The sequence below is a fragment of the Chionomys nivalis genome, chromosome 1, assembly GCF_950005125.1.
Source record: "Chionomys nivalis chromosome 1, mChiNiv1.1, whole genome shotgun sequence".
Classification (NCBI taxonomy): domain Eukaryota; kingdom Metazoa; phylum Chordata; class Mammalia; order Rodentia; family Cricetidae; genus Chionomys; species Chionomys nivalis.
The window spans coordinates 24,734,364-24,751,946 of NC_080086.1; the positions used below are offsets into that span (position 1 = coordinate 24,734,364).

Here is a 17,583-nt window from a genome sequence, read left to right on the forward strand (position 1 = left end):
ATTCTAGGTGCAGGAGCAGAGACCAGATCTTTGTGAGCCTGCTGTGCAGAGGGCTGCCCAGGAGGAAAGTGATCTTTACAGGAAAGCCAAGTCAGAGATAGAGGCTGAGGGTTCCCAAGCCTAGGAGCTGTCAGCTGACTTTCCTTTAGGTCATGAAGGGTGGTCGCAACAGCCTGCCTGTCTAGGAGAACTGCTAAATATATAAGAAGCAGATTTAGAACAAAGGAGGTCTGGCTAATGTGCTTACGTCCTGTTCTCCTATTCCTCTGGAGATAGTTTGCACAAAGATTGCTGGAAGACAAGCTCCAGAGAACTCATCCCCCTGGGGAGCTCAAAGGTTGACCATATGAGCCAATAATACCCATCCTTGTATGTACAAGATGCACAAGTCAGTGACTAGAGACAGGGCTATGGGTCTCTGACCTCACCCTCTCCATCCCAGCAGGGAGGAACCTAAGTATCTGTAAAGAGGAGGTTGCAGGAGTTATACAGTAGTACAAAGCTTGTCCCAGCATGTGTAAGGTCCTAGGTCAGATCCTCAGCTCCTCAATAAAGAAAAAAGAAACCAAGCTGTAGGGAGCACAAGGCCCTAAGGCTAGCCACTGATGTGGCCACAAACCGCCTTTCACATCCAGGCCCAATCCTCAGCCCTGTACATTTGCAGAGAACACATACACAAAGTCATCCATAACCAAACATCTGCTCAAACCCAGTTCCCAGCAACTGCCTCATACATATCCTTAAAAAAAAAAAATCACACCCACATGCATTTCCAGGGCTGACACAAGTCTGTGTGCCTCTTGCTGTTCCAATGAACTTTGCATCAAGTTTCCAAGACACCCACATGTATGGACCCATTCACAGTCAAGAGGCTATGGCATCCCTGGAGTAGAACCTCCAACAATATGCAGGAAAAGGAATAGACAATTATATATAAGTAGACACTCAGAACAGCAGTAACTTCACGGCAATATAAAACTAAGAAACATCTGGAGGCAGCTGTATCTGGAGTTGCCAGGCATGCCTTGAAAAAGCCTCCTCTTGGTTTTTGATGCACACAATAGCCCCATGGACTAAAAACAAAGGTAGAGAGGCTGCAGGGGGCGAGGGTACCCTGGCATCTATAGTTGCCTAGGACTATATATTACCTCAGCCATCCTACTGCCTCCTGCGATGGAAGAGATACCGGCAGGCATGACTCCAGCGGCTTGGGTTTGAATTACAGTTTTGCTGCTTTCTATTTCTGTGCACCTATGGAATTTTGTCAGTCTTTCTGTGCCTCGCTTTCTTTGTATGTTGAAGGTAGTAGTGGCACTTACTTACAGAGTAAGATGAGGCGGATGTGCCAAAAACAAGTAAGTTCCTCAGACACTCTCCACGTCCCTCTACTTACACTGGTCTAGATGCAGCTCCTGGTTACTAGCCCAGAGGATCCCCCTGCACACTCTTTCCCCCTCCCCCAGGATTTATAAACTTGTAACTCTCTCCTCTCCTTGTTTTTTTTTTTTTTTTTTTTAGTTGAGGATTTGGTGGAGAGTTTGGAGGGATAGTGTAGGATGCAGGATCACAAGACCAGACGGTTTCTCTCTTGATGGGGCTGTCCCTGAGCCTGAAGATCAGATCACCAATGTCTGGGCTGAAAACCAGGTTCAAAGGGTGCTGGGAGGTCTCAGGCCCCTACCTTTCAATGGGTGTGCAGGAAGATCAGAAGAGCTCTCTGTCTCCCTCCCTCCCTCCCTCCCTCCCTCCCTCCCTCCCTCCCTCCCTCCCTCCCTCCCTCCCTCTTTCACTCTCCCCCCCACACACACATACACACAGTTCACCACCCCTCTCCAGTCTATTTCTTTCCTAAGAAAGGAGACTGGTAAATCTCTAAAGCAGTAGTTCTCAATCTGTGGGTGGCGACCCCTGGATAAACCTCTATCTTTCAAAGTATTTACATGGCGACGATTCCCAACACTGACAAAATTTCAGTTATGAACTAGCAACGAAGCAATTGGGGGGGGGGGTCACCGCAACATAAGGAACTATTTAAAGGGTAGCAGCATTAGAAACGTTTGAGAACCACGGTTCAAAAGAAACAATATACAAAGGACTCTCTGTAGTCTCTCATTCTTAGACTCAGCTAAAAGCCTTTCCCTTCCATCTAAAGCAGTTCCCATCCTCTGGTGTCCTCTTGGCTTTCAGTGCGTTCCCAGGTGATCTGAGATCCTGAAGCTATTCTCATCCTGTTGCCCTGGGAGTTTCAGCACTCCTGGAACAACCTGTTCCTCGCTCCTCCCGCTCCCTCCTCCCCTTCCCGTCCATTTTTCAGCTGGACCCCAGCTGAACTCTCCGGAGAGACACTCTCTGACTCTGTCCCCAGAGGAGAAAAAGGGAGGGGGAGAAGGAGAGGAGGGAGCCACAAAGGGCGGAGGCCGGGAGCTCAACCAGAGAAGGGCTGCTGAAGGCTGCATCTGCAGCAAGAAGGCTTTTCTGCTGCCTGGTAACCAGCTGCCGGAATACACAGAGAGAGGCTGGGAGTAGGGGCAGAGGCTTTTTGACGTCAGGACCAGTCAAGGGGATCAGGCCAGCTATCCTATCCAGACCAGAGACAGCTGGGCCCTCGGCTGGAGAGAAGCCCAAAGCAAGACGCGGAGCGTGAGTGAGTTGGGGGTGTGGAAGTCGGTTGTCTGGGGCGCAGCATGCCCCCTGCCCCTGGGTCATGGAGATCTCCCTGGTGCCCCTGGAGAACGGCAGTGCCATGACACTCAGAGGAGGAGGGGAGGCAGGGTCAAGCTGTGCGCAGACCCCCAGGGGAGAGTGTGGGTTCCCTCCGACGGCTGGGCTCAGTAATCAGTCCAAAGAACCCTCACCGAGGGGGCGCGCCACGCAAGGGGATGAGGACCAAGGAGGGAGGCCTTTGCCCTCTCTGCCTCGGAAGCTGCCACAGCCTAGAGAGCCATCTGCCGAGGATGAGGAGGAAGAAGGCGACCCTGGCCTGGGCACAATGGAGGAGGACCAGGCTCCACAGGGCGCAGGGTCGCTCCATCACCAGCGCGTCCTCATAAACATCTCCGGGTTGCGCTTTGAGACGCAGCTGGGCACCCTGGCGCAGTTTCCCAATACCCTCCTGGGGGACCCAGCCAAGCGCCTGCGCTACTTCGACCCCCTGAGAAATGAGTACTTCTTCGATCGCAACCGGCCCAGCTTCGATGGCATCCTCTACTACTACCAGTCTGGGGGTCGCCTGCGTAGGCCAGTCAACGTCTCGCTGGATGTGTTTGCGGATGAGATCCGTTTCTACCAGCTGGGGGACGAGGCCATGGAGCGCTTTCGGGAGGATGAGGGATTCATCAAGGAAGAGGAGAAGCCCCTTCCCCGCAACGAGTTCCAGCGCCAGGTGTGGCTAATCTTCGAATACCCAGAAAGCTCCGGGTCCGCAAGAGCCATCGCCATCGTGTCGGTCTTGGTCATCCTTATCTCTATCATCACCTTCTGCTTGGAGACTCTGCCTGAGTTCAGGGATGAACGGGAGCTGCTCCGCCACCCGCCAGTGCCGCCCCAGCCCCCAGTCCCCGCCCCAGGGACCAATGGCAGCGGGGCCCCTTCCTCTGGCCCCACAGTGGCACCACTCCTGCCTAGGACCTTGGCTGACCCATTCTTCATTGTGGAGACTACATGTGTGATCTGGTTTACTTTTGAGTTGCTTGTGCGCTTCTTCGCCTGCCCTAGCAAGGCAGAGTTCTCTAGAAATATCATGAACATTATTGATATTGTGGCCATCTTCCCCTACTTTATCACCCTGGGCACCGAGCTGGCAGAGCAACAGCCAGGAGGTAGTGGTCAGAACGGGCAGCAGGCCATGTCCCTAGCCATCCTCAGGGTGATCCGCCTGGTCCGGGTGTTCCGCATCTTCAAGCTTTCCCGACATTCCAAGGGGCTGCAGATCCTGGGTAAGACTTTGCAGGCGTCCATGAGAGAGCTGGGGCTGCTCATCTTCTTCCTCTTCATCGGAGTCATCCTCTTCTCCAGCGCCGTCTACTTCGCAGAGGCGGACAACCAGGGGTCCCATTTCTCCAGTATCCCAGATGCCTTCTGGTGGGCAGTAGTCACCATGACCACTGTAGGCTATGGGGACATGAGGCCCATCACGGTGGGAGGCAAGATTGTGGGTTCACTATGCGCCATTGCTGGGGTCCTCACCATTGCCCTGCCTGTACCTGTCATTGTCTCCAATTTTAATTACTTCTATCATCGGGAGACTGACCACGAGGAGCAGGCTGCCCTGAAGGAGGAGCAAGGCAACCAGAGGCGTGAGTCTGGGCTGGACACAGGGGGTCAGCGGAAGGTCAGCAGCAGCAAGGCCTCCTTCTGCAAGACTGGGGGTTCCCTGGAGAATTCTGACAGTATCAGAAGGGGCAGCTGCCCCCTGGAAAAGTGTCACCTTAAGGCCAAGAGCAACGTGGACTTGCGAAGGTCCCTATATGCCCTCTGTCTGGACACTAGCCGGGAAACAGATTTATAAAGAGACGGGTGACAGTGGAGCTAGGAACAGGGATGGGTGGCCCTCTTGAGCCTGGGCATCTGTTTTATACCACAGAGTATTTTAAGCCCACCTGGTCACTGATTTATGGATGTTTGCCTTTCTCCTTTTCACCCTCCCCACCTCCCTAACCTCTAATGTCTCCATTTTTTTCCCTCCTCTTTGCATAACCCCAAGGGTCACCTATTTTTAAGAAGTATCACATTCCATGACGCAGGAGCTGTTGAAATGGTGGCTCTGTGAGATGGATGTATTCCTAACCAGTTTTCTATACCCAGCAGAGGAATAACTCAAACAAAAATGACTTTAAATAGCCCAGATCCCGTGGGATTCCATAGCCCTCCCTATCTCTGCGTTCCAAATTTACTTTACATGTGATTATATTTGTGTATGGGGCAAATATTGTTTTTATGGCTGATGAGTGCATTTTTGTACAGTGATGCACATGAAGAATATTTGGGTGTGTTCTTAAGATATACTTTGAATTGCAAAAGAGTTGGGGTCATCTTTTCCTAGGACACTTGGGGCCAGAGACCCTGAAAAAGCTGTTCACGTTCCTGTGCTATTGGTGCTTTGTGTCTAGGGTAGAGCATGTTCTAGAAGACCAACACATAGTTTGCCTTTCTTTCTTTCTTTCTTTCTTTCTTTCTTTCTTTCTTTCTTTCTTTCTTTCTTTCTTTCTTTCTTTCTTTCTTCCTTTCCTCTCTCTCTCTCTCTCTCTCTCTCTTCCCCCCCCCCATAAATATTTCTTGTGACTTTTCACAGAAGCATTTTAATGACTTTGGAAGAACGCATTTGAGAACTCATTCTTTTCATTTTGATACCAAGAAATAAAATGTGACTCGGTTGGGGCAAGTGTTAGTTTTTCTACTGCTGATGTGTGTTTTGACATGTTAGCAGTGAAGTTTGCCACTTGCTGTCTGGTTTCAGAGTCAGTGCAAATGAGTTGACTGGGCCAGAAAACCTAGGGAGCTCAGCATCCTCCTTTTGGGGGGGTCTCTGAGCTTAGAAGGATGATAGACAGATTGCTTGTGACATAGATGATTACAGTCAGTAAAGACATTCGAAGGGGGATTATAAAGAAAAGGGGTGGAGAGCCCAGCCCTGCAAGTGTCCTCTTGTGGCACCAGCTCTGAATTTCTCAAGGTTGTCTCCCTTATTCTAAGTCCTAAGTCCTTCTTGTTACTGTTCCCAGTGTTCTGAGAAGCATGCCTGATAATGCTCACAGACAGGCCTAGTCAGAGGAGTACAGTCCGGTCAAGGTCACTGGGGGAAAGTGCCTGCCTGTTCACTACCCTGGAGCCTGGTTTGGCAGAGGTGTGAGCCATGGATTCCTGGTGGGGAATACGGGAGGTTTCCTTGTTCCAGCTAAAGGACAAACTGTGAGTTGGCCCCTGTAACCTCTAAATTCAGAATGAGTCTCGTTGTTCCTCCTTCAGCTGGACAGCTTGGGGCGCAACCCCACAGCAGGTTTTATTCCAGCCAGGGTGTCTCTCTGCGTTCCTGAGCTGTCTGGGTTCCTGCTGTTGCTTCTTCTGGCAATACAGGCCGGTGGTTTTACAGGCTCCCTGGGGAAGGTGGCTGGTCCAGTCACCCTTCCTTCAAGATGACACTGGGTTTAGTGGCTAATTCTGAGGGTGTGGCTGGGCCCCCAATTAATGATTCACTAAGTTCAAGTCTAAGAGGTGTGGCTTTCAATAAGGCAGGATATAAAAAGCAGTGTCTGAAAACCCAGCCATCTCTAGTCAAGAACTGTTCTGATAGCAGCTGATTGGCAGGGGAGCCAGAAGGACTTGGAAGCCTGCCTGCCTCTGTTGGTTTTCAGTTCACACTAAAGCTCAAGGAGAAGGAGCAAGAGGCTGGTTGTGATTTGCGGTGTGCCTAAGCAGGGCGCCTGCTAGAGTCCTGCTCCACAGTGTCTTCTCCGACCACTTGGTGCTTTGTTTGAAAGCTAGTGTTTGAGATTGGACACGGGCCTGGGAATTGGATCTGGGAGGTAGCTGCTACCGGTTCCATCTTCCCTCCTGGCAAAGTAAAACAGATGCCACACAGATTGGCAGAAAGGCAGGCCCAGCTGCCCTCAGGGTTCAGGTTTATCCAGGTGTTTAATGAAGTATTGGCCCGTTTATAAAGACTTGCATCTTTGAAGTGTCCAGGGAATGGATGCAGTGTTCACACATGCTTAGGGGCAGAGTGGAGGAAATGAGGAAACAAGGCTGTTGGTCTTCTGGGGGGAGGGGCTGCTGCTGGGGTACCCTACCTAGTTCAGGTCTACACAAAGACACCAAGATGGTTTAACTAGGCTTTCCCAGTCCCCTGTTCCAGGGTCCTACTCTAGATAGAGACAGCAGGGGACCTGTTCCAGGCCACTAGCAATGCACTCACAGAGTGATTCAAAGTGGCTCAGAGTTTCCACATCCCCGCCCTGGCCCCGCTTCAGTCAATCTACCTGCCACTGTGGTTTGCCTTGTGTCCTGGCACCAGGAAAGCTGCCTGAGGTTGGCACTGTCTCTGAGCTAACCTTGCTGGAGGTGCTTCTCCCACAGTCTCCCATCCTCCTCATCTCTGTAGCCTCGCTTTTCCACATTCTTCCCTTTGAAGAGATGAAAACAAGTAGCTTCAACCATGGTTGTTCATCCTCATGTTTTTTCCTGGCTCCTTCAGCAGGAAACCTGCCTTCCGCATGGATAAGGCAGACTCAGAACAGGGGGCTGTGTTTTGGGAGGGGAGCACTGCACCCCTTCTCTCTCCTCCATTTCTTTTCCACTGTTTACAGGTTTTTCTATACCTGCTGTGGGTTTGAGGTGGGGAGGAAGAGAAGAATCTTGGATTCTTTTAGGATCTCCAGCTCCTTGGCGGATCCAGCTGGGGCTGCTCCCTGGAGGGGGTTCAAACAGTTCAAGTTGCTGGTCCTCGAGGAGTTCTCCCGGGAGTTTGGATCGCATTATTCTACCTGATGCAACACTATCTGCCTTGGGGTGGGTGAAGCAGACTTTCTTTGGGGAAGGGACACATAGCTCTGAGCGCCCTCCAGAAATGGCAAGATTGCTTGCAGTGGAGTTTGGTCCCGGGTGAAGGTGAAGTGCTCTTTTTTCTCTGTTGTGGGCCAACTCTCTTCCAGCCTGGTGTGGGACACTGGAACAAATGGTGGGACACCATCCCTTCTTCCGAAGGCTTCCAGACTCACAAGGAAAGAGCTGGTCAGTGTAAAACAAAATGCAAGTCCTGAAGACAATGAGTGATCGAGTCCCCTCCTAGGGATTCTCAAATGGTGTCAAGGGTCACGTGGACTTTGGTCTGTGGCACAGAAGACTACCTAGAGAGCTCAAAGAGGAATTCCAGGAGCAGCCACTGTCCTATGTCATTGTCCTTCCAGGTGGTGTCTTGACTTAGGATTGAGGGCCACAGTGCAAGCTCCAATCTTGCTAAGGGGTGGGGGATGGGCTTGACTTTTTACTAGTCTGCAGCACTTCTGAAAGGGACCAGTTTGAAAATGCTTTAGGTGCTGTAGGCGGAGGCCAAATCTAGCCTACTGTAGGTATTTATATAACCATTCAAAGCGTAATCCTTTACCAATGTAACATCTGCCCCTGCTGGAGAGCTGCACGCTGTCACTTCGGCTTAGCTCTCACACAGAGTTGCCTCTTGGGGGTTTCATCACCCAAGCCCAGATCTCCCTGTATTCAGTTTCATTTGTATTTATCAACAGAGCCCGTGGAGAGGGCAGTGCCCCACTCAGAAAACGACTTTGGGAAAGACTTAGCTTTCTCCTGCCGGTTTGTGAAGGTCGGCTTTTGCCACCTGTCTGCCGGCGGAACAGGTTGCTCTGTGCTCAGGGAGGAGGGAGGAAGTGTCACACTGGACATCCTGCCCAGGGTTTTCCTTAAGTTGCTGGTGAGAGGGTGCAGCCTACAAGACATGGACACTCTCCTTCCCACATTTGACATTTTACACTGCATAGGCAGTCCAGGGGATGATCTTCAGTGAGTTTTGCTGTATACGTGTGTGTGTGTGTGTGTGTGTGTGTGTGTGTGTGTATGCGCGCGCGCATGAGTGCATGAGAGACAGACAGACAGACAGACAGACTTTGGGTTTGTTTAGCCTCTGAGTGCACATGGTATGGATGAGCTACAGCATTAAGCACAGCTGAGGATGAGGGTGTCATGGCCTCCCCTGGAGTGAGTCTGTTCCAGCCCACAGACCTCCAAACATAGAAAGATGCCATCATCCCTTTGGTGTTGAATTTTTAATGTCAAACTGGGTATCATGGGTCATTTCATCTGGAAGAGCTCTTACATGTTACCTAGTTTGTCTCACCCATTTTGCAGATGGACAAACTGAGGTCTGGAAAGAGGTGATTATCAGTGTGAGATCAGAATTGCTTCCCCTTGGCTCCAAGACTGGATTTCTCTCAGGAAGCCTACGTGCAAGATGCATGCCTACCCTCTAGAGGCGCATCCTCACCTCACATTGTATGATTCTTGCATCCAGCTCTCTGGGACAGCTCTTCTGGGTCCTTGTTAAGACAAATCAAGTTGTATTTATTCCTTTTCAAACATTTATAGGCTTGGAGGGATTCATGTTATTAAAGAGGCAACAGTAAAGTTTAACAAGTCACAAGGTCAGAACAGGAATATGGGGTCCATGGGGACGGAAAGGAGAGACCATGTTTTCCTACAACAGTAGAGCTCTCTGCTAGAGCTGGGGGCACGGAAGGCCCAGATGAAAACCAAAGAACCAGTTGCTGGTACCGCCGAGAAATACCTTTGAGTCTAAAGGCGTGGGTGGTTGATAAGTCTGGAAGATAGTAAAGAACACATTATTTTAGAGTTAGCTAATACACAGTGTCCATCTTCCTGCCCTGGGCACCTCCACTCAACTCCACTCAGTCCCTGATCACTGGCCTTTGGAACTGGTTGCTGTCCCCTTTCTTGTGTCTTAGCTACTGGACTGGAAGGTATTTGCCACAGATAGTGCTGATTTTTTGACACAGATCAAGTCTCTGTCATGTGACAGTGAGAGGTCATAGTGAGTCGTTGAACTCTGAGTTCACGTACTCAAAAACAATAACAACAACAACAACAAAAATAAAGTGTGGCCTCTTTGGACTTTAATTCTTTTTGTTTCTTATAATAATTGATCTCCTAAAACAGGCTCCTTTGAGAATTCTTCAGTTCCATTCTTTAGTAAGCATATAAATTGTGTGTGTGTGGGAGGTTAGTTTTGTGTGTTTGTGTGTGTGTGTGATTTGCTTTTTTGAGACAGGGTTTCTCTGTGTAGCTTTGGAGCCTATCCTGGAACGCTCTGTGTAATCCAGGTTCACCTCAAACTCACAGAGACCCACCTGCCTTTGCCTCCCAGGTGCTGGGATTAAGGACGTGTACCACTACTGCCCAGTTTATACAGTGTGGGACCACATACTCATAAACAGTGTTTTAATCCAAGCCCCTCTTCAGGATTCCCCAAGAGCCAATAATATGACATGACAGCAGTGAATCACCCAATACAAATCTCCACATCTGCTCTTTGGAAATGCAAGAGCTGACTGGCAGCTTTGCTCCTAACAGCCGTCACCTTGGTAGTCTACCGTAACCACGGAGCTCACTCCCGCCTGGATGATGTCAGAACCCTCTGCCACTGAAAGGACAGTGTCCTAGTGCTTGGCTTCTCTTCCAAGCTTTCCTCCACGGAGGCCACTTTCGTTTTTAAATGGATGTAGTCACCTAGGCGACTGAGGCGAGTGGTCTCATTCGCACCCAGGGAGCCACCACATCCAGCTGCAATCCAAGGTGCGTGTCCATCTTGGGCAACTGACATTTGCTGACACATCTCTTCCCCTATCCCACTCCCTGGATTACACAGTGCTCTTCCCTGTTCCCGTTTGGCTGTGGTGATGTCGCCTCCGAAGCCCACATCATCTCGGGTGGAGTCATCTAGGGAATCACTTTCTTCCTGGTCTTCCTGCGTCTCTTTCCCATCTTCAGACAGCCTTGCCCGTAATTTCCACAGTATTCTCCCCAGAGGACAGCTCTTGCCATCACATCAGTCCAGGGCTCTCAAGCTGTACCCAGTGCCCTAAACCTGACTCTGAAAGCCCTCCAGAGTGTGATGCCAAATCCATCTTCTCCATGAAGCTGAACTCAGTCTCTCCAGTCCAAAGCCATTCTCCTTCTTGCCTCTTTCTTTCACAAATGTGTTCTACTCACCTGCAGGTGACTGGTGGCTTTCCTGCATCTCCTCCACCCAAGCTTAAATTCCTTCTTAGGGCAGGATATCACTCATCGCCCTCCTAATAATCTCAACACCTCTAATGTTGTAAGGAAGAGAAGGAAGAGAGCTCACTTGTTCGTCCCAGCCGCCTGGCTAGCTTAGCCCCGAAATAAACACACAGAAACTGTATTCATTAAAACATTGCTAGGCCCATTATCTCTAGTTTCTTATTGGCTAATTCTTACATCTTAATTTAAACCATTTCTGTTAATCTGCGTATCACCACATAGCAGTGACTTACCAGGTAAAATTCCCAGCGTGTGTCTCCAACAGACCCATGGCGTCCCTCCGACTCTGCCCTGCTTTCTTCCAGCATTCAATTCTGTCTTCCCTGCCTACCTAAGTTCTGCCCTATCAACTAGCCAGGCAGTTTTTTTATTAGTTAATGCTAGTCACAGCACACAGAGGGAACTCCCACATCACTTTAATCCAGCTTTAGTAGCCGGTACAAACTCAACTTTTCTTTTTACTTAGAATGCAATTACTTTCAGGCTCCTGGATGAGCATTGTCCTTGAATGAGTGATGCAATGTTCTTGGCTTCCAGGAGGCTGTGGGAGAATGGCATTCATTCACTGGTCATGTCTCTCTGCTCTGCCCTGTGCACCAAGGATGCAGTCCAGGTGGATGTAACAAGTCCTGTGGGAGAGAGTGAGCTGAAGGGTAGAGGTGGCAAGCTAGGAAGGCCAGGACCCTGATGACGGGTAGAGTGACTGAGTCTGGTTTCCCAAGGACAACCGCAGCATGAGTGTTATAATGACCACTCACGAGGAGGTGAGAGTAGTATGGTGGCGGTTTTTTCTCCTTCCATTGCTATCAGCTCTATTTTGGGAGCCCCGAGTCATGTGATTAGTTTATGACAATAAAAGTAGCAGCTGCACCTGGAGAGCCAAGGTCAACCAGGCCCCCACAGATGTTCTAAGTTCCCCTACGTCAGCTGTTCAGCTGGATGCTGGGATTTCAGTATAAACCAGACATTGGGGGATCGTCTATGGTTTTAATCCAGTCCTACAACCACAACCCAGTCCTCAGCTGAAGACTTTGGGATGTATTAAGCAGGGAATGAATATAAAATTGAAAATAAAACTGTAGTGGCAGTGTAATTATGGAGATCCCCCAAGTTCTATGCTTCACTTACTGCTTTGTTGTTGATGTTGAGAAATGTCAAATGTTGAGTTATTTCAGAAATACGCTATGTTTTCTGTTCAGCTGGCATTGGTCACTCAAGCTGATATTTAATTCTTTTAGAATTTATTCTTGGACCATTTCATACACACACACACACACACACACACACACACACACACACACACACCCCATGATGTACAGCTATACCGCTGAATAAAATGGCTTGCCTTCCCCTTGTAGCCTTTGACTGCCAAAAGCTCTTTGGCCAGAAGTGAGACTTTATGAGCCTATTCCACATGTTGGAATGATCACGGGTTCCTTCTCATATAGGTTTTGTGCAGGTAATCATATGGCGAGCTCTAGAGCGTGCTGGCTACGCCATCTCCAGAAGACAGCCTTTCACAGTCCTCTTCTCAAAAAAAAAAAAAGAAAGTTATTTTGTGCATACGAGTGCCTGAAAGCAGAGGTCAGCCTCAGAGCCCCTGGGACTACAGGGTCACAGAAGGTTGTGAGCTGCCCTGTGGGAGCTGGATATTGAACCCAGGCTTTTTGAGAGAGCAAGCAGCAGGCACTCTCAACTGCTGAGCCATCTCTCCAACCATACTCCTCTTTGAGTTGATTCTTGTTAGATACAGACTGTATCTTCCCATTGTGGCTTAGCTACACCAGGGTCTTTATCTGGGTGGCTTTGCAAGTGGGAAATGGGATGCAGAGGGGAACAGCTGGCAGCCACTGGAACAAAGGAGTGGGAATCTTCTTGAATGGGCTGGAGGCTTTGCCTGAAGCTTTGAAAGGAGCTGCTCTTCTAGGAGGACCCTGGACTGAAGGTTAAGTCCACACAATCATCTACATATTATTCTACATATTATTTAATTAAGTGATTAAGCTCTCTGGCCTCTGAGGCTTCTTCTAAGCCACACTCAGGTCGTGTGCAGCAGTGGGGAAATAGCATGACAAGGTTTTTCAGAGATGAGGGAGTCTGGCCAGAAGCAGGAAAAATGTCACCACAGTGGAAACTGCATTCATGAGAATTGTATGATGAAGAGATATGAATGAAGACTGGTATGAACTCAATAGAATATGTAAAGAAAATACACATGTGAATATATTTGGAGAAGAGATAGATAAATGTTCAAAGGGTGTCATTTTGGAGTGGGCTATACAAATAACCAGGAGACTTTACCCTTGCTCAGTTGAGGGTTCTCTTTTGGGAGCAGATTCATAACCAGCCCTTGAAGCTGACACAAACGGAAAATTCCTATTGCAGTATAAAGGACTAAGTCTTGGTATTCATACTTTGGTGCGAATTGGTTAGATCTAATACAACTAAACAGAATCAAACGCTCCGGGAAATGTGACTTTCAGATTTGGGGTGGGGGAGGCCAAGCTTGGCAGTCAGCTGCCCAATAGCAGAACAGATGAGGTGCTGGGGGTAGAGTGTGGAGTCTCCAGAGAGCAGCTGCAGAGCAAGCTGTGTCCAGGAGGAAGAGGACGGAAGGGCTGGAATCAGGGTGAAGAGTGGAGGCAGCTAGGAAGGGAGACAAAAGACGATGCTGGGTGTGATCGCTGATATTGGCTGTCCATCTGACACACCTGGGAAGAGAAAACTTCAACTGAGGAAGTCCCTCCATCAGACTGGTCTGTGAGTGTGTCTGTAGGGGCATCTTCTTCATTGCTAACTGACGAAGGAGGGTCCAGTTAACTATGGGTGGCAGATAGGTGTAATGATATTTCATTTGTATTTTAATAAATATATTGTGCCTAGTCTCTGGGGACACCAAAAGACCATCAGGAAGACCAACTCACTGAAATGCAAAAGCAAGGTTTATTGAGTGCACAATACAAGCTGGCAGGGACCTCGTCAAAGCAACTACTGGTGCAGCAGTGGCAAGAGGAGGTACCTGCCCTTCTAGAGGGCATTATTTAAAGGCAAAAACCAGAAAAATTACATTAGTAGGCTGGGGTGACAGGTTTCTAAGGTTTAGGATCCCTGATTGGCTAATATTTGTCTAGGGGTATCCTGGTGAAAAGGGATGGTGAAAAGGGTGCTGGCAGGTGATCTTATCTATCTAGAATGGTTGGAATGCTAGGAATTTTCTTTAGATGGTCTGTTCCTGGGTGGTGCCTGGGTAGTCTCAGTTTGTGATCTTTATCAGAACCAGGGTAAACTACTGAGACTCAGGTCTCTATTGAGCTTCTCGTGGCTGGGTCCTACAAGCTTGCCTGAAGTTCAGAGAGCAAAACAGCCACACTGGTCACCTTTACAGAACAGGCAGTGGTGACACACACCTATAATCCCAGTAACCACCCTAGTTTGCCATAGAAACCAGGTGGTAGTGGTACATGCCTTTAATCCCGGCACTAGAGAGGAATATAAGACGGGAGGAGACAGCTCACACACAGTCTCATTCTGAGATTCCTGAAGACAGGATGGCCATTTTGGATTGAGGTAGAGGTGAGAGCCAGTGGCTGGCTGTTCTACTTTTCTGACCTTGAGGCTGAACCCCAAATTTTGTCTTTGGGTTTTTATTAATTGTGCTACAGATAAGCCTGGGCCATTTAAGAAAAGTAGCTGAACATGAACCTGGGAGTAAGCTAAGAAGGAGCATCCCTCCGTGGTCCCTGCCTTTGCACCTGCATTAGTCAGAAGAATACCTCCATCAGTAAAGCACTGTGGTTAAATGGGTGATGTTTGGGGTCAAGTGAAGCTGAGTTCAAATCACCATTTTGTCATTTATTGCTTATGTGGTCAAACGCAAGAGATCACTTTCTAAATGGCCTCTCGCAAAACAGTTTTGCCCGAGTGTGAAACAGGTCCACGACAGGATCCCTTTTGGAAGTGTCACAGAGCAAACCAGACTTGGAATCTTACTCTGCACTAGAAACACAGCCTAGAGTGCATTGAGTCCTGGTTCCACCCCCAACACCAGAAAATAAAACAGCTAGATAATAAAATAAACCACATGTCTGTTTGTGAGGCAGGAAGCCTTCAGCGAAGGTGAATGGTTGTTGTGATTACGACACAAAACTCCAGGAAGAAGCCTGGAAGCTGCCTTCAAAACCACCCAGCTCATTCAGGTTCGCCAATAGCCAGAACCAGTCACAACAGGGAACCAGACACAGGGAGAGTAAAGGAGGCACTGAGAAGGAGGGTGTGGGAGAAAAGAAAGAAAGGGGGCTAGAAAGGGAGGGGAGAGAAAGGAAGGGAAGGGAAGAGAAATAGCTTTCAATATAATGGAGGATTTATTACTGGGATTTGGAAGACAAGCAGGTTTCTAGCCATTCTGACTGTTTCTAAGTTTTAAAATGAAGACCATGATCTATAGAAGGGAGCTGGGGACCTCACAATAGTCTATGGCTTTGAGGAAGAAGTGATTTGGAGCAGCCACTGGCCCCTTGGGCCCATGTGTCCTGTCATTTACTATTACTATCAGCACTGAGCTCTCAGGAGCCTGTTTGCTCAAGGAGAGACATTGGCTGACACCCCCAGGCAAGGAAAGCCAGGGTGTGCTTTGACAACCAAGAGCTTCCCTTAGCAAGCTGTCTGGGCTCCCAGACAGTTCAGAAGAGTTTCAGCTGCTGAAACAAGGCTGTCACCATTCTCAAGGACTTTCTCCTGGAGAGTACACGCTGACACTCTTCAAAGGTTGATAAGACAATGTGTTCTTCAGCTTGGGGAAAGTGCTGGTCAGCTGAAAGCAGAGCTGGCCTTAGCTCCCAGCATCTTTGTTTATTTTCCTAAAAAAAGAAAAAAGAAAACAAAAACAACCCACCAGAGATCTTGCAGCACAAATATCTGGAGATCTCATAAACCATCTTCTGAACATCGCTAAATAACCAGCAGAGAGTAAGTGCTGTGGCAGGTGTGGGGACAATACAGTGAAGACTCCAAGATCACTTTGAGATACTAGCGTTCCACACAGATGCCGCAACTGACTGCTACCGCAGGCATCACCTGCTGAGCATCTATTGTGCACCATGTGTGGCTGCAGATCTGTCACGGACACCATCCTCAGTCACTAAGACAATGCTGCAGTGCTGTCGCAGTCAGGAACGTTAAAGGCTGTGATGTGCATCCTAAGCCCCACAGCGCCACATGGATTGAGCTGCGTTGGAACACATAGGCTTGTGCCTGTAAAATGTGTCTATCCTTCTGCTGCTGTCCTGTAAGAGCTGAACTTGGTAGCTGGAGATGGAGTTGGTGAGAAAACTGGTAACAGCGGCCTTGTGCATAGCTGAGGCAGAAGCCATGGACAAAGGTCCAGCAAGGAGCGGGCAGAGGGGTTGTCGCTGACCCAACAGCTGCTCTACCCAAGTACCATTTTCCATCCTTTCTGCACAACTTACCACGGCTGCTGGTGTCCCCAGCATAGCTTTTGTAAGGTACTGTGGCCAGCTCCCACCAGGCCTATGTCAGGTCTTCTTGAGACCAAGGCTCACCACCGTGAACCGAGCTCACCTAGCTTGCTAGTCACAGCAGGTGGGAGCAAGAATATTTCTCTCATCTGATAAAATAGTCTGACCACATGCTGCCACCGTTTTTAAATGCTCCTGATAATTATAGGGGCAACTTGGACATTTTGGACTATCATTTATTTCCCCTTCCCCATTTATTGTTTGAAATGGGCGTCAACTTTTTGTTACTGTGAAGAAACCTAAGATAATACTTAATGTAAGCCATTCACAGGAGGGGTGGTTTGGTTCATGCTTAGTTAGGAGAAATCTTAAGAGGAGCCTCTCTGCCAACAGAAAATAGCTCCAGTTAACCCAGATTAGACCAAATCAAAAATGCCTGCATTTAATAAATGCAATGCTCTCTGGTGGCTGGGAGCATGGGGGGGAGGAGGACAGAGAGGGAGAGCATATGCAAAACCCGAGACCATGTGCTCCTTTTTCCAGCACGAGCATAAATAGCCTGTGGGAGTGGTCCTGACCCTCCCTGAGGAGGGGGGTCATTGCTTGATGGGTTTCCTGGAGGTGGAATCCTGGCCAAGGTAACCCCCAGGAAGAGGAGCTGGGATGATGCTTCCAACTCAATATTACACTTAGGTCGTGCCTTCAGAGGTTTTAGTCCATGACTTCACTGACCAGGGGTTGAGGCCTGCTGTGATACAATGCACCACAGAACCACACTCGCTGGAGGAAGGCTGCTTAGTTGATGGAGTCCAGGAAAGAAAAAGAGAGAGGATAGGGGCAGGGACAAAATATCCCCTTAAAGACACATGGCTAATGACCTATGTCCTCCAGTTGTCTTATCTCTTACAGGTTCCACTCCTTTCCAACAGTACCTCAAGCTCCTGATCTAATCACCACCCCCCCTCCCAGAAGTCCTATCTCTTTTGGGTGTAGACATTTGAAATCAAGCCTGCATCAGTGTGTGAGCTGAAGTCAAACATTCTATAACATGCATATCTTTTGCTGGAGAATTGTTCACTTACGGAGGTGCAGATAGGATTTTACATCCCCCTTCCATATCCTGATGCTATGATTTGGATGAGTGTCCCCTAGGATCTGTGTGTTAAAGGTGGGGTTCTGTGATGGCTCAACTGAGAGATGATGGAATTTTCAGGAGCTGAGCTCCAGTGGGAGGTTCTTGGATCACCGAAGTTATACCCTCAAGGGAAGTTTGGGACTCCAGTTTTTCCCCCTCTCTCTCTTTAGA

General features: G+C 48.9%; 1 protein-coding gene across 1 annotated transcript; it reads left to right on the forward strand.

Annotated features, from left to right (window-relative positions):
* The first annotated feature begins 2,573 nt into the window (after window positions 1-2,573).
* On the forward strand, window positions 2,574-5,124 carry Kcna5 (potassium voltage-gated channel subfamily A member 5). The gene has a single exon (XM_057778044.1). The coding sequence runs from the start codon at window positions 2,705-2,707 to the stop codon at window positions 4,505-4,507; it is 1,803 nt and encodes a 600-aa protein (XP_057634027.1). The 5' UTR covers window positions 2,574-2,704; the 3' UTR covers window positions 4,508-5,124.
* Window positions 5,125-17,583: the final 12,459 nt, after the last annotated feature.